The 25,376-nt window shown below is 44.7% G+C and overlaps 1 protein-coding gene across 3 annotated transcripts; it reads right to left on the bottom strand.

The window, feature by feature from the left end:
* Positions 1 to 96: 96 nt before the first annotated feature.
* acin1b (apoptotic chromatin condensation inducer 1b) lies at positions 97 to 25,116 on the bottom strand. 3 transcript variants are annotated; one of them, XM_034205297.1, is made up of 18 exons: positions 24,921 to 25,115; positions 23,581 to 23,646; positions 23,310 to 23,421; positions 22,921 to 22,994; positions 21,938 to 22,519; positions 20,798 to 21,847; positions 20,610 to 20,692; positions 14,318 to 14,438; positions 8,540 to 8,585; positions 6,932 to 7,077; positions 6,313 to 6,459; positions 5,748 to 5,919; positions 5,468 to 5,613; positions 4,827 to 4,934; positions 4,375 to 4,482; positions 3,518 to 3,860; positions 3,232 to 3,323; positions 97 to 1,554 (listed from the first exon to the last, which is right to left on the bottom strand). In XM_034205297.1, the coding sequence occupies exons 1-18, from the start codon at positions 25,053 to 25,055 to the stop codon at positions 1,216 to 1,218; spliced, it is 3,870 nt and encodes a 1,289-aa protein (XP_034061188.1). In that variant the 5' UTR covers positions 25,056 to 25,115; the 3' UTR covers positions 97 to 1,215. The 3 variants fall into 3 exon arrangements, with proteins under 3 accessions (XP_034061188.1, XP_034061185.1, XP_034061187.1); XM_034205294.1 differs by having other exon boundaries at positions 20,798 to 22,519; positions 24,921 to 25,116; XM_034205296.1 differs by having other exon boundaries at positions 20,798 to 22,516; positions 24,921 to 25,116.
* Positions 25,117 to 25,376: the final 260 nt, after the last annotated feature.

The raw sequence follows: 25,376 nt of genomic DNA, 5'->3' as shown, positions 1-25,376 counted from the left end.
GTCTACGTGCTCGTATTGGGTCACAAATTCACTTTATTATAACAAACATTTCTCTCTGTCCATAAATGATTAAAGCAAAAACATCCACACACAGGCTGAAAAACAATTTAAATTTATTATTTTTTTAATTCTCAGTACATTCAGTACTTGCAAGGAAGGGGAAAAAAGCAACAAAATCTTACCATTCAGAACTAAAAACATAAAATTAAAAATATTAAAATTGTAACCATTACTCTATTAGAAGGAAAACTAGGTGTACCTCCTCTTTAAATATATTTATGATTGAATGGTCAGAGGAGGGATTTTCTGACATCAGTGCAGGGAATCAGCTTCCTGTAATTATTACAGAATAAACCTCTTGACAACTATTTCATACTCTTCTCTTCTCGGCTGCATAAACATCCAATAAAGACAAACTGGGGCACGTCCTCCAGAATCACCACAACAAATAACATCTCTTCCTATCACACGCGTTGCTAGGTTACAGTGTTGAGACTTCAGTCGCATCTTCGTGGGAGATGAAGGTTATTACTCACACAACAAACATCACCTGCGGTAACACAACAACCGTCCCAAGGCTGAACAAAAATTAACATGATGTCTAAAACATTAACAAAACAAATCCTAGTCGTATACTTAAAAAAAATAAAGGAGAATATCTCAGTGCTGAAGAGTAGAACTGATCCTAGAAAATATCTGAAGGTCGGGAATCTATTTTGGACTTGTTTTATTACAGGGCTCTGAGGAGGAAGGAACTGTGCGCCCGCAGACCTAAAATAAAGAGGCGGGCTCCCAAACCTCAGTGGGACAAAACGCTGAGGCGAGCCAAAGAAATAAAAGAAACCCGTTCTCTGATTTTTTCTTCAACAGCCGTTCACACAGGAGAGGAGGAACGCTGCTCTCTACTGACTGTCGCTTCTGGAAGACAGAGAGAACAGAATAAGAGCTAGACTAACCGTCGATCTAAACATTTTTCTGTGGACCAAGTGGTGGTGAGCGGTGGGGGGGGGAGGGAGGGTGAAATGGCAGAAGTGTGTGGAAGACAACGCTGGCGTCAAAGTGGAAGAAATTAAAGCTCGGCGGGGCGGGTAGCGAGCAGCAGCCACGAGTCCTGAACGTTAGAAAAATAGACAGATGAATCTCCGAGTGGAACCCCTTCCTGTCTGCCGTGTCCCTCTCCCTCTCTGTTTATCTCTCCCTGCAGCCGCTCTGCGTTCAGCGGCGTCTATCCCTGGGGTTGCTACGGCTACGGGAGCGTCGTCCTGCCCCGGCTCCTACAGAGGGTCGTGGGGGGGGTCGGTTGCTGCCGTCCCGCTTCCTGTCGGGCTCCCTGTCTCGGCCGCGCTCCCTCTCTCTCTCTGCTCCTCGCCCGGCCGCTCCGACACTCGCAACCGCCGCCGCCGCACCGCCGCGATCTTTCTCCCGAGCCTTCAGCCGCTCCTTCAGCCGCTCCCTCTCCTCCTCCGCCTTCTTCTCCAGCTCCTCCTGCCGCTCCTTGCGCCTTTGTACGCGCTCCTTTTGCTGCTCGGTGCGCTCCTGAGTCCTGTGTGCCGCCTGGTGGAGGCAAAGCAGAATGTATTCAATAAAAAACACAGAATTGAACAAGTGTGTTTAGTAGGGATGCTCCGATCGATCGGTCACCGATCGAGATCGGCCGATACTCACTCTCTACCGATCGATCGGTGCTCTCTAAACATGCCGATCGCGAGAGCCGATCGCATGACGTAAAACACATGACACTTTTCTCTGTGTGCGGCAAAACAAGCTCGCCAACATGGCTTCACCGGTCTGGCATTATTTTAAGGTGTCCGAAAAAGACAGTAAAATAGCGGTATGCAACGTGTGTGAAGCAGAAATCCTGCAGCTCCGCCCGCCGGACCGGTAAGCGAATCACACAAGAGTTAGACCTAACACACTTAGCTATTTTATCTACCTCTGGAACAAGCTAAACTAGTTATTATAAATATATTTATTCTTCACTGTCGGGTCACTCATTACTAGATCAGTGAGCTGCATGAGATACTGACAGGCTGTCAGGAGGGAGAGAGAGGGAGAGAGAGAGGGGGAGAGGAAAAGAGAGCGCTTCCGCTCATTTCTCCCGTGTTATCCAAAGTGAATGTAAACTTGAATAATGTACTTCATTTGAATGTAATAATTAAGTTGATTGTTGTTTGTGGAAGCTCCAGTGAATGAGCCCCATTAACTGAGTTTAAACATCACTTTAAATGGAAGATTTAAAGTGATGTTTAAATCTTTCATTTAGGCCCCGCCCACTCGATCGGTATCGGCCGATACTGATTCCGGCGATCGGCCCCGAAATTGGCGATCGGAGCATCCCTAGTGTTTAGGAAGCAGTGTTCATTTTGGCAGCTATTTTTGATTTAGTCTTTAGACGAAAATGGTTATTAGTTTTAGTCACATTTGAGTCCTTCATAGTTTTAGTCGATCTAAAATCATTACATTTTAGTCAACTTTTCGTCAAAATGTTTTCTCTCTTTGAACTAATTCAGTTAGGCAAATACAGGTATCTTAAATTGGAATCAAGGTGACCGCATCAAGTGTTGAAATTCATAAAGCAACATTTCACTTTAACACTTTTAACGGTACTACTACTCTTAAAGATCTGTGTTCTGGCCGCTGCAGCGTGTCTGTTAGGCCCCGCCCCCGCACACAGAGAGAGGCCGTTTCTCAATGTTGAGTAAACCTGCTGCAGAGCCACTATTTCAAGTATGCTACGTCATCGAGTGGCGCCGAAGGACTGTTTAAATGCATGTTAAATGCCCAGCATTCGGTGCCACTCGATGACGTAGCATACTTGAAATAGTGGCTCTGCAGCAAGTACACTCAACATTGAGAAACGGCCACTGAGAGAGTTAGGACCGCCCCCGTACAGAGACGACTCGAGAAACAGACAGGAGAGATCACTCTTCTGGAGTGAAGAGAGCGTAAATAATGATATTGCAAGTTAGAAACGTAAGATGCGTTTTGACAGACAAAATGGACACTTGGGGGAAAATATGCTGCATTTTGAATGTCCGATAGTCCACCATTAACACCTTAGTCCCGTCTCGTCAACGAAAACTAAATTTCGTCATAGTTTTTATTATCAAGGATTTATTTTTAGCTCGTCATCGTCTCAGTCATGTAAAAAAGGTCGTTGACGAACATTTTTCGTCATAGTTTTCGTTGACGAAATTAACACTGTTATGAAGAAGGGAGTGAGAGACCAACCTGCTCCTCAGAGAGGGGAAGCCAGTAGATACACGGCGCTGCTTTGGTCTTCAGGAACAAGTCGTCCAGCAGCTTTGCAGGAGGCTCGTCTCCTTTGGTACAAAACAGAGAAAGGTCAGATTCTAGGAAAACCACTCAAACTGTGTGTGAAAAAAAAGTAACTTTAAACCTGCTAATCTTGCCTAATTGTGAAAGCAACCACTGTGTATTCATCAATATACTTACTGTATTTGTCAGCCAATACTTTTGATTCACTTTTATCCTAGTAGGTGTAGTGATCACTTACCCTTCTTCTCCGTCTTCCTCTCCTTGCTCTTGGCCCTCTCCCTCCTCCTCCTCTCTCTGGATCGAGAGCGGGGTCTGTCCTCTCCCGGCCGGGCGAACTCCCGGACCTTATCCCGGTCCCATTCCCGTTCGCCACGGGCTCGTTCCCGGCGCTCCATCTCTCTCTGCCGCTCCACCCACAGCTCCCGTACTCCCCCCATGCCCCGGTCCCACTCTGGGTTCTGTTCCCGCTCATGGTCTCGCTCAGGCATCAGGGGGGGCAGCCGGCTCGGGGGAGCACTTTGGGGTGCGACAGCGTGGGGCTTCTCCCTCTCTGGCTTCAGGATGCCTTTGTGAATGTCCATCTGCAGAAAACACACAAGTTAGGATGGGACATTTTGAGTGTGGAGAACATTGAGGGACAAATTCAAGTAAATTCAAACAAAGAAAAGGGTCCATTAATCATCAGTAAGATAATATGTAGATAAACATGACATTTGTGAACTAAAATGTATATAAAAAGGCACCAACATATATGATCCAAAGATACTAAACTACTTTATTGGTTTTAACAGTAGGCCAACATGGTAGATGAGGCGATACCGCGTGCAGCGTTAACTTAGCATTTAGCATGTTGTGGATCAGAAATGCTTCCATGGACGGAAATCCCTGTTGCGTAGTATTTCATTCTGCATGTATTTGACTGTAGAGCGCACTGGTTGCTAACTATTTGACACAGCATATACTACTCATATCATCTTGTTTGAAATAGCCTGGATAGTAAACTATCTCTCCCCTCTAACTATAACTGAGACTGATTGTTGCTCAGTTCAAACACAGGGATAAAGAGAGAAAATGGGATTTCTAAGCGTTCCTTACCTCATCCTGCTCACAGAAGTCGACGTTGAGGACCTTGGGATTGCTGGAAGGCCATTTGACCCCGTGGAGGGCAGCTCTGGTGGCGACCGCCTCCTCTGTGGTACCGTACTATAAAGACAAGAGGGAAAAGGTTATCGGGCTGAAAATGATTTTAAAGTTGAAACAAACACACTTCTAAAAATAGACACACAGACGTGAGGATAGGGAACAAGAATCACTTAAATGCTTCTGTCGATTCCTGAGCTCATATATGCCTTTCTGTAATAACACACATTCACTGAGGGATTTTATATCCATTCTTAGCGGTATACTCCAGCAGAATAACAGGAAGCCAGATGTAATCCACAATACTCCAACCCTTAGGTACTGACACCAAGCATATTCTATAACCAACACAGGTTAAAAACAAGGGTTTGCACTCGATATAAAGATATCAATGTGTCTGTACTCACTGTGACGAAGCAGTGAGACTTGATCTTGTCGATCCAGAAGCAGTCTTCCAGCACGCTGCCTGTCCTGTTCAGCAGCTCTTTGAGTTGGCCCAGGGTGAAGGGTCGCACCTATGGGATACACAAGGGGCATGACTCAATCATCATCATCAACAGGCGATCAGTTTGAGTAGAGCAAAGGGAAACAGGAGAGAGAAGAGCTGAGCAGACATGACCAAGTTGTGCAGCAGGATATATGGAGAAATCCATGTTCACACACACACACACACTTTACAATACATTTTGCCCTGAGATGTGTGATGCAGGGTGGTATTTTCTATCCGTCTTTGATCCAAGTTTAGCTTATGTGACGCAAGAAAAAAGAAATCTGCAAATGCTGTCATTAAATGTGTAATGTCTGTTCAGTCATGCAAACTTAAGGTGATACTTTGCTGCGGCCGTAATACCTGGGTGAGCGCTTCTGACTCTAATTATGGGAGTGATGTGGTCACCACTGGCATCCTCGCAGAATGCCTCATCCATAAAACACGTGGAATTGGTAAAGCTAGATTTTTCTGTAACTATTTCCTTACACACAACTGTAGTTTGTGGCGAAAAGCTAAAAAGAATAAAATACTGTAATGTCACGCGGTAACCAAACCCACCAGGTTGGTCACATGGATGATTTTTGAGACTTTGCCCTGAGGCGGTGAGGGTTGCCTGGTCGTGCGGACGGGGTCGTCAATGGTGACGGAAACGCCGGACTTCTGTTGACTGATGGAACGACGCACCAGGCTGTCGCTAGGGGTCACTGAGGGAAACCGGAGAAGAGGGGGATCGGTCAAATAAAACTGTCATTTACCAAAATAAGTACAATAAGTGGAGCCAGAGGGATGGTGGACGCAGGGAGGTGCCAAAGAATCAAAGTGAACAGTGAGGCTTCACCTTTCTTTTCGTCTCCTTCAATCTTGACAGATATCTGGGTTTCCATGGCTTCCTCCGAAACACTGTTATTCCTTTTGTCTCTGGAAGTCCTGCGCCGTTTCTCTTTCTCCGTTTTCTCCACCTCCTCCTCCTCGTTTGTCTGTCCGTTTTCCTGAGCGTCTCCTGGGACGACCTGGGGAGGAAAATGAGTTTTAGACAAATGTCAAAAACAGCATTTCTCAAGCTGGTTTTTCCAAATAGAAATTGGCTCAATCACGACTGGATGCATACACGGAAACCTGAAGTTTATATTTAGTAGGTTTACATTATCATAATCTCGATTATTTGGGTCAATAATTGATATCACGACTATTAAAAACTATTATCCATTTACTTTGAAAAAAACTTTGAAAATGTGTAGTATGTTTTTCACAGTTGATTACCCTGAACTTTAAGCATAATTCAACTAGTTTATAATCGTTTTATTTCGATAATGTTGTTTTCATAATCGTTGCAAGCCAAAATCGGAAATGCGATTAAAATACGATTAATTGAGCAGCCCTAGTTTACATAGGTTTAATCTGACCTGTGTGACGGTGCGCCTGATCTTGAGGCCCTTGTCCTGGTCCCCAACGCTGGGGTCCGGGCTCTCCTCGTCCCCGGACATCTGCAGCTCCTCTGGGTGCAGCTCCACCACCGCCTCCTCCTTCACTCTGATGTCAGGGATCAACGACTGAAGGTCACAGACGGGACAAGAAAGGAAAGAAAAATCATCATGGTGTGATTTTTTTTTTACACAATCTATAGGTTGTGACTTCTCTGCAGCGCCACGATACGCATGATTTGGACTGTTACATTTGAAATAACTGTTGATTCATTGTGCAGCCCTAATATGTTAATCACATCTAGCGCACAGAAAGAAAAGATGGATAGCCGTGTTTTGTAAATCATGTGCAACTGATTAAATTAAATCCTCAAACATTTTCCCGGCTTACTCTTGATGTTCTTTATATTCATCACATTCCTCACTTGAGTTTCAAAACATTAACACAGCTGGGAGGAAATCTTGTGAAAGTGTAACTCGGCTGTCTGAGTGAGAGCAATTCATTTTAAAAGCTTATTTTGATCAGTTGAGAGAAATTCATCCCAATTATTATGCAGTCCCCCCCCCCCCCCCCCCCCCTGTCCCGGTCTCGGTGCTGTACCTTCAGAGAGTCGGTGGTGATGCTGATGGATGGTTTCTTGGTGGTGACGGCCGAGCTGGAGCCCCATCGCCTCTTCCTCCCCGCTGCCGTCCCCGACTCACAGTCACCTGCTCCTCCATCTGTGGCGGGTGGAGACGTCTTGCTGCCTGCAGGAGAGAAAAACATTTAGCGGATGATTGATCATTCGCTTTACAGAACTTCAGTGACAGGCTACTGCACGCTCATAGCCTGGAAGAAAAAAGGATTGCTTAAGTACTTTAACCCGAATCGTTTCATGGCAGTGACTCATTTGAGTTTTGGGGGCTTATATATTATTGAACTGTGCGATACGTTCCCCAATATTGGTTCATTTGAAACACTATTCAACATGTAAAACATGTTAATGTTTTGTGCACATTAGCTTATTTGAACTATGGGTACAGTACAGTGTGCAGTGAGGACATTACAAACCTTGCAGCAGGTAAATATAGAAAGGACAACATGACTAGCCATGATCATGAAGAGGGTCCTAGCTTATTAAAGTAGGAGGAAATACTAGGGATGTAACGATACCAAAAACTCAAGGTACGATATTTATCGCGATATTGAAAAAAACAAAAAACAAATATGTATTTTCTTCATTAAATAATAAATCTGATTTGTACAGCATTTTAGTAGATAGTAGTATTTTAAAGTGTCAACAATATAATAATCAGACCCTGCAATAGAATAAATCAAGTTTCACTTTAGTTTTTCAAGTAACTCAACTCTAACTCACTCACTCACTAACTCACTCACTCACTCACTCACTCACTCACTCACTCACTCACTCACTCACTCACTCACTCACTCAGCATCATCAAGGTTATCTTTCAGGAATATGAGCATGTCCACATTTCCAGGTAGAAGCTGGGATGTTTGGGCGTTTATAAAATCCCCTGCTGTGGAAAGAACTCTCTTGCTTGGTACTGATGTTGCTGGGACAGAGAGATATGCTTTGGCCATGGGTGACAGCAGTGGGTCAAACTGTGCATTGTCTCTCCACCACTTCAAAAACAATACAGTGTTTGCCAAGAAGGTGAGGCTTATTGACAGAGATATAAATATACTGTTGGTACTTGTCAATGTCTCTAGGTATGTACATGTAGCCCTGTAAATACGATGTCCTTTTGTGTTATCTGTTGTTTTATGTTCATGTAACCTACTTGCTGCCATGTTGGACAGGTCTCCCTTGAAAAAGAGATCGATGATCTCAATGGGACCATCTGGTTAAATAAAGGTTTTTAAAAAATATATAATTAAAAAAAATGTAATATAGTCTCAGGACGGTATTGAGACATTTATTTACCGCGATATATCGTTACATCCCTAGGAAATACTGTAGCTTGGGGATTTGTTTACATGTTGTGTCCCAAACCAGACATTCGTTTTAATCACAGAGCATGATGCACCAGCATTTTGTAAGATAGGATAACACTGCTTCATTTTTCTCCTTTTGAAATTTGACATTTTAAGTAAAAAAACACTCTGCATTTTTACAATTTTGCACAAGGGTGATCAACACTTTCTTTGACATTCTTGTTCCTGTAGTTTCTCATGTAGCACTAAAGAGGTAACTGGTATACTCACTGGTCAGGGATATCTTACGGGCAGCGAAGGCCTTCTGATTGGTGCCCTGGAAAGAGAGAGATGGAGAGAACATACAGAAACCCCAAGGGTGCGGGGCGAGATGAGAACCGAGGGTCAAAAACGCAAACGGGCAACAACAGAGAGGAGGTGAAACAGGAAAAGTGGAGGAGGGGGTGGGGGTTAGGAGAGAGTCTTGGGTCGATACAGAGACTCCAGACACGTTTCCGCCTTCCACCTCTGCTCAAAGATCAATCATTACGCTAATCCCTGTGAGTGTGTGAGAGGCTCTAAAGACACAGCATGCATTAGCACACAAGTTGGCCTGTGTGAAACTTAAACTGGGTCATATCTCGGAGCGGTAAGTCATTACAACATAATGTCTGATGGGTGTGTTTGAGTGGATTAGGTAACTTTGCCACATTCCTGTGGGGGGATTTCAATATTACCTGCCCTGGTGAGTGAATGTTAACCTTTCTGGAATGAGTCCGTTTGATTTGTTTAACCTCCCAGCTCGATAACATCTATGGAGCTATTCACTTTACTAATCACTACCCATTTGGGAAGAACTTGCTAGTCTTTCCATAATACAAATCCAAACCAGAGAGGTTCTAAAAGTGTATTTCTAAATTTGTTTAATAGCCTTTCATGAGCAGATAATATTCTGCAAACCTGATAAATAACTTGTAATGAATGAAGCAAAAAGTGAAGATGGACCTTAAGGGTGATTACAGCTGGGGGCCCATGTACTGGGGCTCAGATTAAATCCCCTCCATCTCCCCATTTCAATACTGTCACTCTCAAAGGAACGCTTATCTGGCCCAAAAAAATGATGATGCACATTAAAAGACCAAGACCCAAAAAACTAATCCCATGTGAGGTTGCAACATTATGTTTTGTATAGGGTTACTGGTCCAAATGTATATGTATTGTTAGTGCTGATGAGTTCTGTAGAGCAGAGGTGGAGCAACGCGTGTTGGAGACTCAAAGATCTGTCAGCAGGACTTTGGATACTGCAGTTCCTCTAAAAGATGTACCATATTTAGCAACACACGCCTGTAGACCAGCAGTGTATGACATGTGAATGTTTAAAAATACCAAAATAAAACTGCAGTAAATAAACGTAACACTACATTTCAAGAAGAAAAAATATTCCTCTTATTTACAAAAAAGATGTAGAGGAAAGAGATGTTCTAATTGTTTGTGTTTACAGTTAATACTTTTAAAAAAGTGTATACATTTTAAATATAGGAATAATCACAAGTGATTTCCTGGTACCATTTGACACCTGATTCCTTACTGGCTCGACTATGGCCCAACCGCACGACAGTGTGTACTGTATCTAGGCAACAAGGATCCAATCAGAGATGGCAGGGCGAGTGAGGGCGGGGCTCGATTTGAGTGTGCAGATTAGCCACCAGGCAGGAAGTGATCACTGGACTTTTGTTCTTGAATGGGGCTGGGGAGGACTTTTGATCAAAGAGTCACGTTTCAGTCTTTAGGGGAACAAAGAGTTTCAAATTGATGGGGACGGACGGACGGACGGACGGACGGGGGGGGGGGGGGGGCATTCTTTGTTAAAGTCCATGATATGGGAGGTACAAAAAAATCCATTGTATGATGCTTGAGTTTATAGTCTTTCATTGTCCATGTTCTCTAATATACAGCCATTGTGAGGGAAAAGTTCCGTTGAGTTTGAATCAGCTCATGAGGTCTCCATCGAGAAAGGGTTTCGCTGCAGCAGGGTTTGGCACGTTGACAGCACATGTAGAATAAAAAGTGGAAAAAATAATCCAGAAGAATGTCTCTTTGTTACATTTTAATCCAGGTAGCAAAATAAGAGCGTTCGATGGACATTATCTTGAGTACCTTTGCTAGCATGGATGCTCACAGAAATCACACATGATGTAGCGGACAAGTTTTGGGTGTAGGGAAGAGATAGATTCAGAAAATAAATTACTGCAGTCACGTATCTGGAAGTCACATTTGAGTTCCCTGACAACGGGTTGCAGAGAAAGGGAGTTGATGAGTTGTTCATTCGTTGTTATTTGGATGATCAAAGTCACTTGCTGCATAACTGTGTGAGGCACCGTGTCCTTTGAAAGTCTCTAACAGTTCAGGTAACATCTCTCTTTTCATTGCTGATTTCATGCAGGATAAGTAATTGAAGTCTCTTTTAAAAGGCTGGTCAGCTTGTCAAGGCAGAGGATGGTTGTTAGCCTCACAAGCTCAACCAACAGTAGAGTGAGTAATAATGCTTTGTGGTCTAATCCACAACATTTTCCAGGAAAAAGTCCCATAAATCATCATTTCCAAGCAGATTATTTCAGTTGCAGTGTGTGGTCAAGTTTTAAACCCCTCACAGAGATAGTTTAACAGTCATGCCTTAATCACTGCGTGGGTTACTGCAGGCGTTCTCTGTCCAAAGTCATTACTCCACTCCGCAAGCAGAGGGCAGTGTTGGATTACAGGTGGAGGATAAAAACAAATCTGGAGAGCTGAAGATTTTGTCTCCGAGCTGCATCTGGCTTCTGAAGGACGGAGGCGTGGCAGATGGAGGACAACACTTTGAAGATGTGTTTATCCTCAAAAAAGGCCGATGGGAAAAGCGATACAGAGCGTTTGACACCATCATTCATCATCACCGCCGAACAGCGCAGCGCAGTCCGGCTCTGAGGCTGTGCTACCATGGCAACTATGTGCTGCGGCAGTTACCATGGCTGCTGCTTGTCTGGTGCTCCAGTTCCTGCTGGCTCAGCACGTCTCCGTGGAGATACAGTGCAGGCTTTACTCTGTGCCATGGGGGTTGCAGACTCTGGGCCTAATTCAGGTGCCAGCGACGCACTTGGGCATAGCGGGACAGGAGTTGTAGGAGTAGGAGGTGTGGAGGAGGTGTTGGTGGTGGTGGTGGTGGTAGTAGTAGTACGCAGCAGGTACCATTAGGGGCAATGGAAGAGGCATGGGCACCTTCATAACAAAGCAATCAATGGGGTTTTAAACAGCAATCACACCATAAATATATATAGTGAGAGAGAGAGAGATAGAAGCGTTCATGATGGGATACAGAGGTATAAGATGGAAGGTAAGGGGATAAAGAGGGGAGAGTGAAGAATAAAAAGAGGGAGGCAGTGTGAGAGGAGCAAGCCAGAGTTGAAAACAGGGTGAAAGGAACAGCAGAAACAAGCCCTGATGCATCTCTACACACTGTCAGGGCCATTACTCATGCAAACCCAAGGGGGGAATAAAACCTACAAACAGGCATGCTGATAAGGAAGTCAAATCAAAAATGTAAATGAGGCACTCAAGACCTCCGTGCCTGAAATGTGAAGTAATTTAATGGTTTTGGGAATCTGGTTTCAAAAAGCATAAGAAGGAGAGGCACATCTAACATCAACAGTAGCTTCTAGAAGGGTAAAGATGAACTGGTATGTTTTGATAATGTAATCTTAGATACGACTACATTGATACAAAGTTAACCCGACAACCACTTCAGGTTTCTTCTCTAGAACTGTCTATTGGGGCTTTCACACCAACGCGGTTCCAGGGCCGGTTCAGAGCTAGAGCCTGAAAAGCACCAGTTTTTCTTGTTCACACCGTTCGCTGTTATTGATCATTGTGGAGAGCAGGCAGACGTTTTGTTTTGTATTATAGCAGCTATCGGATGGAATCAATACATGGGCTGCACAGGTTGTCGTGTCCGACTATCACAAGTAGAATCATAATGAAAAATACGCCGGTAAAATGTGCCTGTAGAAAACGGCTTGTGCCACAATAGGATAGCAACAACAAGTAGTAAAGATGGTCAGTTTAGCTTCGGTTGCTAGAAAACTGGCATTAGCATTATTAGCATTAGCCCCACGCACCAACGGAGAGAGAATAACTTATGGTAACACAAAAAAAAACATGGTGGAGTGATGAGGTGTCGGCGTTCTGGCGATTTACTCAGAAGGCTTCAGTAGAAGTCCCCAACTCCGGGGACTTCGGGTGGCAGTATACGCCGTGAAGTTGTTTGCAGCCTGCCAGTAAACCCAAAGCAGAAGAAGAAGTGACGTCAGCGGCTTCATTTGCGTAATCTTCCCTCAGGGAACTTATTCCGGTGTGAACGCGATCGGCTCTTATGGCGCGTTTCCACTGCAGCGGGTAGCTCGCTTTAAGCGTGCCGAGCCGTGCGGGGCCCATTTTTGGTTGCGTTTCCACTTGGCCTAGTTTTGGCCCGGGGCTACTTTTTCACCTTTTTTCTGGCCCGACTAAATCGTGGGTCTAGGGCCAGGAACAACCAGGCTGAGTATGCTAAACTAGAGAGAGAATCGCTGGCAAGGGGGCTACAACTACAACAAGATGAACATATTTGACCGTGATTTAATTGTAATACACGTTTCAAAATGATGGCGAAGTAACAACATACTGATACCGGTTAGTAAAAACCATGAATTAATGCTTTGACAAGTCTGCAGACAGACGGCAGGAGAAAAACCCTTTTAAAATGCGTGCTTTCTAAATGGAGCTTGGCTAAGCTAACGTTATATGCTCCGACCGTCCACACTCACAACAACGGCCTATACAGACATAAATAAACCAGCGACTGTATTCGCCATGACACAGGCTGTCTGTGGTTTGTACTTGTTTAACTTTTGTCTACACTGCGTTACTATAGTAACTGCCCCAGTTCCTAAACTGTAATGGAAGCGCAGCATTAAAGTGAGCCGGGCCTAATAAGGCCTAACCAAACCGAGCGAGGCCTGCAGTGGAAACGCGCCATTAGTTCCATGGGTTGTACTAAGTGCTGGGAACTAAGTACAGCAAAGTACTTGATGTGAAAGCGGCTAATGAACCACGGCACTCTGGAGAAAAGTATATGGTTGGAGAAGTCGTTATTTAATTTGATCTGGCTTCGTATGATTAAAAGCAACACGATCATCGACCCGACGCAGTCCCCCGTTGTTGTTGTTGTTGTTGTTGTTGTTGTGAGCGCCGTAACGCCGTTGGGGAGAAAATCAGCGACGTAAACGGTGACGTCATGACGCAGCAGCGGCAGCACCAGTCGGGCTCTGAGCGGTGTGAACAAAACGGGGGCTGAAAAAGAAAAAACGGTTCCGAACCAGAAAAGCTCTGGTGTGAAAGCCCTATATTAGAGCCGAGTAGTGCAAACATTTCCAGATACAACACAGGCTCAATATTTGACCACTGATTCTAAACATCGATCGCTAAACGGCTTCGTGTGTCAGGGCTTTGAGTTTAATGCTTTTCTAACTCACTTCCTCCCTCTATAACACATACAGACTGAAGGAAGCATGCTTTTTCTGCAGCGAGATGTTTCATTTGACCAAAGCACCTCTTGCATTCCAGCGACATCAACACTAAACATCCCTCTCCAGACAGAAAAGGCAAGTGTGTGAGAGATCATCTAAGTTATGATATGTTAGTTGCATTTAACCAAAATGGAGGGGGATTAGTTCATTTCTATTTACCCCAGGACCCAACTCCAACTCAACCCCTGTTTGTTCACATATGAGCATTTGGAAAAACCTTAAAGTGAGTAATCTTAAAGCCATTTAAGAGGTTAAAAAGATGCAGAAAGTGTATAAAGGGCCAGAATCGAGAGGATAAAAACTCCAAGGAATTAGTGGTTATAAAAACATTGGGGTTGTGTTGGTTTCAAGCGATCCCTCTTGGCTTATGCTGCCAACTACACATGCTTTTATATGAATGAGAATGCAGGTTAGTGGGAGACAGAGTGGAGACCCGGGTACCCCCCCCCCCCCACCCTCTGAGTGGCCTTACCTCCTCCAGGCGGCCCTCGCTGCTCTCCGCCTCGGCCCCGGAGGGCGGCTGCTGGGCCATGGAGCTCTCGGGGTCCGGCTGCACCTCCGTCACGGCGGCCGCGCTGGGCTCCGACACCTCCCTGCAGGAAGAGGAGGCGGTTGGGGTGAGGAGGAGGGAGAAATGCGCAAACAATGGTTTCCTTGTGCTGTGGTATCAAAAAAGCCTGTATTTTTTGGTAATAGTCAATTATTTTGGTGGTTATTTAAGTCCTTTTTCAAGCAAAGAATACCTCAAATAGCCGAATTTCACTCTGTTTAATGATTATAAATTCTAATATGTTATGGTGTTCGCCAGTCACAAAAAGCAATACGATAGCATAAAACGGACCTTTAGGATTAGGGCCTTGTAGTGGGCAATTTCTAGCAAGATCTGACATTTAAAAGAAAACAATAATCAAAGAAACGTCAGCAGATGACAAGTTAAAAACAAACACGGTTGCTCAAATGGAAGAAAATCCACACATAGACAAGAAAGACTGCCGTGAAGCTGAGCTCTAGTGACCGGCCAACCTGAAAGGGCGAGTGTGAGAGGAGGCGAAATGATGAGTACGACCAGACAGGGGAAAACACTGAGGAGAGGAAGAGTGCCAGTGATCTGGGTCACTCCTGCTATGAATAACTCCCCAGTTAACTGACACCCAGGGTCCCAAACACTCCTCAAGGTCCAAGATAAACACTCACAGCGGACTCCAGTGTGTGTGGGCTTCATCTAATCCCTACTGGGTCATTAATGAAACGACTCTGCCAATACAAGTCATCTATGCTATGTAGTCACTATGAGTCAGACCTCACACAGCCAAAAGCTTCCTCAAGTGTTTTTCTCGCTGTTATCTAAGGGAGAAAAACAAGTGGAAGTCATCATTATATTTTTAGCTACACCATCAACCTCCATGTGATGACACAGAAACCGCGGCAGCACCCTGTAGGTGGGATGATTGCATCCTCCAGCATCCTTCTCTTTAATATCTGTTGTTTGATTTGTTACATGATGCTTTGAATTTCATAGTTTCACATAAAAAGGAAGTAATTATTACATTTGGTGTATCAGACAAACACATTTTTGGTAGGGATAGTGTATTTTCCCCATCCTCCTCACCATGCTGGATCCCCCTTATTTGCCCTAAGAGGTGTGGATTAGGGGGCCGATTAGGGGGCCGATTATCGGGGCCGATATTCCGCATTTGACCGATTATCAGTATCGGCCTTTTAAAAAAAAATCAAATTGCCGATAAAACTTTGGCTCTGATGCGGCCGTTTCTCTGGCTGCAGTCACCACTCTGTGTACACGAGCAATGTCCCGCCCACAGCGCTATCTGATTGGCTATTACTGAAGATTTTCCGGGCGGGAGCCAGCCAGAGAGGCGGGACCTTCTCAGATTACAGGCAGGTGCGAAAGAACGCAGACACAGACTGAAGCAACGAGCAGCGCTGAGCGGCAGAGCCATACATGTGTTAAACCGAAGTTCAATAAACATCCCTATCCCCTATGCTGAAGTTGCAAAAACACCACGATCTTATGATCCAATTCTATCAGTTTCCCAGTTACACAGGGACGCGGGAAGTCAGTCAGAGTTGAGGGTGCATGCAGCGTCTCGCAGCGGAGTAACGGCCCGTCCACACTACAGCTTCAAAAAAAGCTTGGAGCTGGGCGTGTCTGAAGCTCGACCAACAACCAATCACATGAATCTCCCGCCTCTGACACACAAGCAGCGGTTTGATTGGCTAGAGCTTGTACTGGCATATGATTTGATTGCCTGACGCCTCCACCGAAAGCTTCAGAAGCTTCAAAAGTTGAACATTGCTCAACTTTTGCAGCCTGAAACGCCAGGAAAGCTCCGCTCTGCTTCCCACAATGCAGTTCGGCGAAAAGTGACGTCACCCCATTCAAAGTGAATGGGCAGACGCGTTGGAAACCGTTTTTGAAGCTGTTGAAGCTGTAGTGTGGACGGGCCGTAACTGTGGTGCGGAGGGGGGGGGGGGAGTGGAGCCTCGCAGTTTTTCAGGTTGATATGTGAAGCTCATTAGCTAGCCAACATCTATCTAGCAAATGTTTAGCAAAATATTAGAAGTGAGGCGACTAGACTAACGTTAGGTCTACTGTAATAGCCTCACTTTTAATAGTTTGCAAAACATTAGCTAGCACTAGTGTTTTGCAGTTGCTAGCAGCTTATTGGGATGTTATGCTAGATAGACAGATATAATAAATTAAGCATTATTGTAAGTTAAGCATGTCAGCCTGCAGCCCCACTTTTAACTCTCGGTCTCTCTCTAACTCATTGCAGATGACTGCACTAAAGACAAGGGCACAGAGAGGAAACCAGTTGAGTTTGTGTTATTCTACATTTTGACACCAAGATTTTCTGATTTTACTGCAAATGTATATCGGTTCCAAATATCGGTTATCGGTCTCCTTGATTACTAATAATCGGTATCGGCCTTGAAAAAGCCATATCGGTCGATCCCTAGTGTGGATGCCAGTGTGTGTGTGCCTCTGGGGCAAGGCCAGACACACCTGCACCAGGCCATAAAGGGAGACAGATGTCAACTAGAAATACAATCCCTCTGGATCAGGAGAGCAGAAAAGGCCAGGCTGCTGTGATGAAAAGATCACTAGAAGAAAGGAGGAGTGACTCTGCTTGTCTTTTTTGTTTAAAATAAACCCCCTTTTAGGCCTTTTGTATTCATATGATTAGACTGGAATAAGAAAGCATGTTGAAAGTACAGCTTGATCCTGAGGAACAATATCACAATGGATCACAAATTAAAAAAGGCACTGCTTCTGGTTTAACTTCTCAAAAACCTGACAAAATGTGACGACCCGACACACAAAGTAATATGTATGGTACTGCAACAGAAATACTCAAATCATGTCTGCAACAACAAACTGGTTTCATAAAGCTGACTTAAATATTGTCACCGGTCAAAACAGACTCCCAGGGGACTGGACTGTGAATGCTAGTGCCAGCTGGGAGAATTATTATCACACCATAAGGGTCCATTCACACTTACTGTACAGCTAACAGATGTCTACTTTAATGATCTCCCTTGACAACAGTTAGATCATTAACAGCTACAGCCACAAAAACCCAAAAACAAAAAAATATCACGTGGGCTAAACAACAAGATGCATGTATATTGTGGCCCATAAATGATTCTTAATTGACAACAAAATCATCATTAAAGAAAATACATATTCTGAAATTATCAAAAAAATACCATTAGCTACCACCATGTTGAGGTCAAGAAAACAGAAGGTGGCGAAATCACAGTCCGCATGCCTCTCGTCACTACACCATGAAATCTGAGCCCATTATTTATTAATCAATGTGCTTTTTCAATGTGAAGCTATTTTAGGTAAAGAAAGGAGACCCCCTACCCAACCCAGAAAATAATCCCTGCGCTTTCATTCAACAAAAGGCTGTTACCGGTGGTCCCACCCCCGGTGCTCCTCACATGGGCGAACATGCACACTCATAACCAGGCCGATATGAACTGATGACATGATATGTAACCAGCAAGAAGGCGCTGCTAGGCTAATCAGCATCGCAAAGTACAGCCGTGATGCCGGTAGATCGCGACATGCTAACACCGGCTAATGTACCCCCATCGTTTTCTGTATTCAGGAGGTAAAGGTACTAAAGCCTCGAGTCGCCCTCTGCCTCACTCTTACCCGTTTTTGTTGCCTTCGGACAGCATTACGACCGGCCTTGAAAGGGAACCCCCGGGGAAGACAGAAAATGACACTCTGCCGCTGGAGGCTATCCCGGTCAGGCGTGGGTGGAAAAAGGTGACGAAGAATTTAAACAATCCGGTCTCGGTTTTCTCTACTGCTTATTAGCCGTGCACTGCGTCGGTATCAAGGATGCAATGCATGCATGACGGCCATGTTGGCTAGCCAGAGCAGTGTCAAGTCTCCTCGAGAGAGAAGAAGAATGTCTTCCGGTAGAAGATTACCAAAATAAAAGCTCTGTTAGCTTCTCGGCTAAAACGTGTCGCACTCGGTAAAGAAGTGTTGAATAAGCAAGGGCGTAAACTAAATGGAAAAGGGTTTAACGGTTACACGAAGAATACAACCAGAGAAAGCGGAGAAGGACCTTTCTCAAAGCAACATTAGAAGCAGGTTGTGGGGCTGCCGCATTGAATGCGTGACAAGAAATACAACCTGCTTTATTAGAGAGTGTGAGGAAGAAAGCAATGGGAGTTTTTTTTTTTTAAAAGAGTCCAGTTTAAGAAATGTTGAAAGCATCCTGAAAGCTCTGACCAATGTTTTATATTGAAACAGGCGTTTATTTTGCCTTTAATGCCAGTGTAGTCCTTTCATAGTCAAGGACCAAAAGAACACATATTCAAGTAAAACTGCAAGTTGTTAGTACACAAGTTAATATAATTTAAAAAATAGCAGAATTCATTAAACTATACATCATTTTTGATAAAAACAAAGAGAGCCTCCAGAGAAATGTATCCCACATCACATAGAAAGCAATATTTTCGTTCATGAAAACAAACACTATAGTTTTATTTATTTTTACACCAGTAAGCCACACATGATTGGAAAAATGAATTCCCTTTTTCATTACAAATTAAAGGTGGGGTAGGTCATTTTGGAGAAACCAGCTCGAGTGCGCTAGAATTTGAAAATACACAGCCGGGAAAACTCTGCCACTTCCTTACAGAGCCCCTCCTCCAACACACACGAACGCGCACATGACCAATGAGGGCACGAGATAAGTTTGTGCACAGATGGAAGGCTGACAGGCAGGTAGGCCATCCTGTTACTTTAGCCGGGCCGGCTCAGATGATTGGTCGTGCTTTTTACAGCACTACGGCTTCAACAGATACATTTTTTAATGGATTTTTTTGTCAAAGCACTTCAGATATTCATTGCTATCGGGATGTTAAGAGCATTCCATGGAATATAACAAAAAGTGTATCTCGAGCCGCAGTGGCGGCTGGTGGAAAATATTTTTGGTGGGGCTATGGAAATAGGGACCAAACCATACTAAGGCGGTCCGGGGAGATCCTCCCCCGGAAGAAATTTTTGAGAAATGACCCCTTAAATTAACTGGTGATGTTAGAGGGTGGGGGGGAGGACAAATTGAGGCTTAAAAATATGAGATAATCCATAATCTTCAGTGTGGTTAGCTATGAATCTTCCAAAACGGTGCAACAGTACAGTAGGCCCACACAAACTGCAGAACACTGGTGCTTTGGGAACACTCAAATTATTGAATTCCCATTTAAAATCAGGAGACTAAATACGAACATTATGTGTGTGTGTGTGTGTGTGTGTGTGTGTGTGTGTGTGTGTGTGGTGTGTGTGTCATACTTGCCAACCCTGCCGATTTTCGCGGGAGACTCCCGATTTCATTGCCTTCTTCCCGGGGTCATATTTCTCCCGATTTCTGACAAAATCAGATTTACTCACGACTGTTTCCACTGACTTTAATACAGCTACACCATTGTTTGGTTTCCATGGTAGCGCGTCTCTTTAGCAGCGCGCGCAACTCAAAGTTTGAGAGGGTGAGGAAGATGAAAACTGAACAAGAATCGACAACTCCACCCTCTGCTCACTCCTTTCCTGTAAAATACAGGTCCAGCTCACACATATGCTCCATGGTGCTACAGGCATTGCCCTTACAACTACAATAAGCATGTAAATGTTAATCTACAGCTCCGGCGATCCACTAGCACCGAGACGCAGCCATCCTCGACAATTACTGTAGCGTCACCTTGGATACGAGTCCAAACAACTCAGACACACAGGCCAGGGCGCTGACACGGCGCCGTTTGAGCATCAGATCTGACGACGCTGATTGGCTGAAATTATGTTTCGGCGGCATAGTTTACAGATAGCAACAGTCAGCTTGTTGGCTGCTGCTGCTCTGGCTGAGGGCTCCTTTCTACCGCCCGGACGAGAGAGGGTAATGATACACGCTGCGGCCAGGCAGGAAACATGTGACTTATCAGTAACTTTAGATATCGTAAAACAATTTGAAACGAGATTTTATTGTAGATTATACATTTTACTGATACCAATTATATAATATTTACCTTGTTCATTAAAAATAAAAATAAAATAAAAAATATATTTTTTTAAATATATATATATATTTTTTTTTAATGACAATCAAACATGTGGGAAGAGGGTGGGCGGCGCCCCTAGCGCCCCTATGGGCCGGCCGCCACTGTCGAGCCGGTTTCTCAAACTTACCTACCCCACCTTTAACTGTATTTCATCGATGGTTACTGACCTTGTTGAAACGTGTTGTTTCTCTGCCCCTTTACTAAGGTCAGTCTTCTTCTCCTCCTCTGCTTTATGTCCTTGGTTTGGCTTCTGTAAAAAAACATAAAAATGATGAAGGCAGGGTTTTCAATAAAATACATACAGGAAAGCTGAAATAATGTTAAGAAGAACAACACATTTAATTAGCTCACTGACCTTCAGCTGTCTGGCAGGGCCGGTTTTAACCCCGGAGGAGGAGGAGGAGGATTGTGATGAGTGTGAAGAGGATTCGGAGTCTGATGAGGAACCTGAGTCTTGGGCCTCAGTCACAGCCACCCTGCCTTTGTGGACTGTCTCCTGTTTCCTCTCCTTCTCCTTTTGCAGCTTCTCCTCTCGTATCTTCTCCTCTTCCTGGTGTTTCCTCTCCTTCTCCTTTTGCAGCTTCTCCTCTCGTATCTTCTCCTCTTCCTGGTGTTTCCTCTCCTTCTCCTTTTGCTGTTTCTCCTCTCGTATCTTCTCCTCTTCCTGGTGTTTCCTCTCCTTCTCCTTTTGCTGTTTCTCCTCTCGTATCTTCTCCTCTTCCTGGTGTTTCCTCTCCTTCTCCTTTTTCAGTTTCTCCTCTCTTATCTTCTCCTCTTCCTGGTGTTTCCTCTCCTTCTCCTTTTGCAGTTTCTCCTCTCGTATCTTCTCCTCTTCCTGGTGTTTCCTCTCCTTCTCCTTTTGCAGTTTCTCCTCTCTTATCTTCTCCTCTTCCTGGCGCTTCCTCTCCTTTTCCTCTTCCTGGCGCTTTTGCTCTTTTTCACGCTGCTTCTCCTCCTCTTCCAGGCGTCCCCTCTCTATCTCCTGCTCTTGTATCTTCATTCTTTCTCTCTCCTGCTTCTGCTGTTGTTCTCTCTCTTTCTCCTCCTTCAGGCGCCTTTCTTCCTCCACGTCTCTGTTCTCTTGGAGCCTCTTTCTCTCCAATCTTTTCAGCGGAGAATCACCAAAACTGGCAAACGCGGCAGTGGAGTGTGCCGCCGCCTCTCCTGACAGATCCACAGCGGAGGTGGCCTCTGCTGCACGGAAAGCCCCCTCAGAGTCCATCCTGTGTGCGAGCAGAGAGAGGGGCCCGGGCCTTCGCTTCATAGAAGGCTCCGGACTGCTGGAACGAGAGCTCGAGTCAGAGTCTTGCCTCTGCATGGTGGAGGAAGGTGGGAAAGACGGCCCCCTGGGACCACGTGAAGCCTCGGGCCTATCTCCTTCCTGGTCCTCTGTGTCTGGTGGGCTCTGTTTGGGAGTGTCAGGTAGGGGAAACAGGTCAGGGGGGGGAGAGGGAGGAGGGGTGGGGTGGCGCAGTTGCATTGGTGTGTGGTGTACCTGTGGTGGTGGGATGTGCTGGGGAGGCTGGAGCTTGCGTTTGGATCTGGCAACTGTTGACGGGAAGCTGGGAGGCATCTGCTGCGGCTGGGGCGGCGCTCTGTTTCCCCTCCGCGCCCCGCCGGGACCGGGCCCCCAATCCTCATCATCCTCGCTCTCGTCATCACTGTCGTCATCATCGCTGTCCTCGCGAGCCTGACTGCCCCCTGAGACTCCAGCTGATCGGCTGAGGTGGAGGACGGGGTGCGCGGATCCCGGTTCGCTCGGTGCGGTGCCCTCCTTCTCCTGGGCGCGCGGCACGGCGGGGGGCAGCCCCTGGCGGTCGGGCTGGCCCAGGACGCGCACCGACAGGGAGGCTACGGCGCGGGGGGGAGACGGAGCCGGGGGCTCCTTGTGTCCCTGGTGAAAGGTGGCTCGTTGCATCCTAGCTCCTGGAGCCTCGAGGAACTCCTGCGGGGGGAGGGTAGGACCCGGGCCCATGTCGGGGCCGCACGCCATCATCCCGTGAACCATCCCTGCATCTCCTCCTCCTCTCTCCTCTGCCCGGGGCAATAAGGGCTTGGGGGGTATGGAGTGATTCTTCTGGGCAGAAATATTTAAGTCAGACTGACAGATTGCACACAATTTATTTAGCCTTTTCTACTTGTGTCAGGTAAATATGTTTCTGCTGGAGTTACTTGGAGTACGGGCACACATTATCATTCTTACTGACTCGTTGTGTTTTTAATACTGACGTTCAATATCATCTCTGTCTCTCATCAACTAAACAAATACAAATAAGTGAAATCCAAGATGACAATATTTGTTCTATCTTCTCATTAACATGTTCCAAGCAAGGGGAAGGCTTTGCCAAGTGTATGATTACCAAAGTTAGATTTTCAAAACATTATCTAAAAAACACGTTACAATGTGAAGCGTTGTGTCTAGTTCTTCGGGATAAATCCTTTCCTCATTTGACAATTCAACACTTGGAGGTCACTGACCTTGTCACTGACATAGGAGGAGCTGTCATTGTCCTCCGAATGGTCTTCATCCTCCTCCTGCACGGCTGAGCTTTCTGTCAGAGGGACACAACACGAGGCAGGGGTTAAAGGTCAGCCTCAGTGTGAGGATTAATGGCACACACCCCCACGGTTGCTAAACCAAGACAACTTTTGAATGAGTCAGGATGAGAAATGAAATCATCTTCATTTGATCTTCGTGTAACACATTTAGAAGTACAGAAGTGTTTGACAATATAAAGTATTGCTGTAAGAGACAGAGTGTGTGGGGAATAGAGACACAATGATTATCCATCTCTTTGAAGTGATATGACCAGTGTTCATGTGACAGAGAATGTGTTTATCGTCTGATTTGTGATTGTTGGTGTTACCGTCTACTGCTTCGTCCTGCTGGGCCTCTCTCTCCAGCCTCTCGTGAAGGAGCTCCTGCTGTTTAGCCAGGTACTGTTTTATGAAGCTATTCTGGCTCATCTCCTCACCAATCTACAACACAATAACATACATAAAACATCCGGTTATTATTTACGCTGTTCTAATAATTGTTTGTCTTAGAAGGGACTATGCAATGGGTTGATCTCTGAGTTATACTCTTGAACAGATCTCAAATTGCCTACACATTAAAATAGTAACATCTATTCTTACCTGCGAGTTGGGCTGCAGCCCACAGTGAGAAGACGACGACTTCTGGAGATTTTCGAGCATCAGAGCCTGCCGGGAATAAAGACGTGGGATTATTAAAAGGTTAAATACTGTATCATGAGCTTCGGTTTCTGTTTGTATTTAACTTGGCAATCAAGTTTTAGATTTTATTGTAAAACTCATACATTTTAGGTTGTTTATTTGCGAGTGAGTTGCTACCTTGGTCATTTCTACCCACTAAAATGTATTTGTAATTTATCTGGTTACTTGATACTGTTAATATATCTTAGTTTTATTGAACTGATTAGTTATAAAGTATGTGAAATTTAAACAATTTAAGAAAGTATATTGAAATGTTATTAAATAGTTGAAAATAATGTAGGTCTATGATTTATTTCTTATGCCATAGTTAAAACGGTGGAGATTTAAATCCAGAGCAAACTTACACCTTTAATATGGAAAATCCAATTGATGAACAGAACAGTTAACCTGGTAAATAAAAGTATACCCATAATACACTGTTATTAGACCCATCTTATAATAATAATAGATTTAATTTGTTAGCGCTTTTACAGGTGCTCAAAGACGCTTTACATATATAGTGAAGATAAAATAAAATAAAGGAACAACAAATAAATATATAGTTAAAGTTAAAGTCAAATAACACAAAAACAATCACACATTAAAAGCCAGATTGAAGAGGTGAGTTTTTGTAAGTTTGTTGAAGGTGGTGAGGTCAGTGCAGTCTCTGATGGGTTGTGGGAGTGAGTTCCAGAGGGAGGGGGCAGCGACGGAGAAGGCTCTGTCCCCCCAGGTCCGGTGATTGGTGCGGGTACTGTTATTACACCAATGTTACACACAGTCAGACTGTCAAATAAATCCATGAAAGGGTTAAACCTATGGTTGTTTATGGGCTGGATATATTGTGCAAAAACAACACTGTTGTATAACGAAATAAATAACTTCAAACTAAATGGTGAAGCACGTAAAATGTTGTTTACATGACGAAGCGCGCCCCCGACAAACTCACACACGCACGCTCATGTACTGTACACTATGTGCGATTGCTTACACTCAGTTTAGGCCTCGACTTGACAGGTGCACAGTTCAACTGTGTGCAACACGGTGCACTAAGTGAACTAACGCATGTATTGTGAACTCAGTCGGTTGGATAGTTTCCTGGTACTGTCAGTTACAAATAACCGAAAACAGAAACTGGTGTTCATGTGTATTACCGTGTGTTAGACGGTTTATTTATTCCCGCTTCTGAAGCCTTAACCCCCACCATCTCTACTGAACTTAGATAGACTCGACAGGCTGCCATAACACAAGTGAAAACTCACCCCTTTCAGTCGCTTAATGAGCGCATTTTTCTGTCCGCTCTTGGGCAGGTTTCTTTGCTCCAAAGCAGCTTTTAAATCCGCAACCCGGAGCGATTGTAGAGGTTTTCCATCAAGCGTAATATCTTCGTCCGCCATTTTGCTCCCCTTCGCTTGTCTAAACTCCAACAAGCGTCGCTACGTCTGCTCTTCGGCGTCACCGTTCGGCAGTTTCCGTTAACACTCGGCTTTTCGCGAATCATAACAGAACTGTTGGAAGAAGAATTGTGCCAAATGCCAATTTAAGTCCATAAATAAACACTTCAATGCAATAATTACAAATAAAGACAGATAATATATTATTCTGAAGTGGACTCATTTGCATAAAAAGTACTAAATAGGTACTTTTGTTCTTTTACTTAAGTACAGTTGAATGCAGAACTTTTACTTTCAAGTATTGCAGCACTCGGATGTTTAGTA

The sequence above is a fragment of the Gymnodraco acuticeps genome, unplaced genomic scaffold, assembly GCF_902827175.1.
Source record: "Gymnodraco acuticeps unplaced genomic scaffold, fGymAcu1.1, whole genome shotgun sequence".
Classification (NCBI taxonomy): Eukaryota; Metazoa; Chordata; class Actinopteri; order Perciformes; family Bathydraconidae; genus Gymnodraco; species Gymnodraco acuticeps.
The sequence above is the reverse complement of the archived record's forward strand: the minus strand, read 5'-3'. Positions and strand labels throughout refer to the sequence as shown.

What these genes read in the sequence shown, in the direction of transcription:
- acin1b (XM_034205294.1), bottom strand. Translation starts at nt 25,055, where the DNA reads ATGGCGGACGAAGATATTACGCTTGATGGAAAACCTCTACAATCGCTC. An exon ending in GCAGGACGAAGCAGTAGACG is followed by an intron (nt 22,995 to 23,309) that starts GTAACACCAACA and finishes TCCCTCTGACAG; the next exon opens with AAAGCTCAGCCGTGCAGGAG. An exon ending in TCATCCATGTGACCAACCTG is followed by an intron (nt 4,935 to 5,467) that starts GTGGGTTTGGTT and finishes TGTATCCCATAG; the next exon opens with GTGCGACCCTTCACCCTGGG.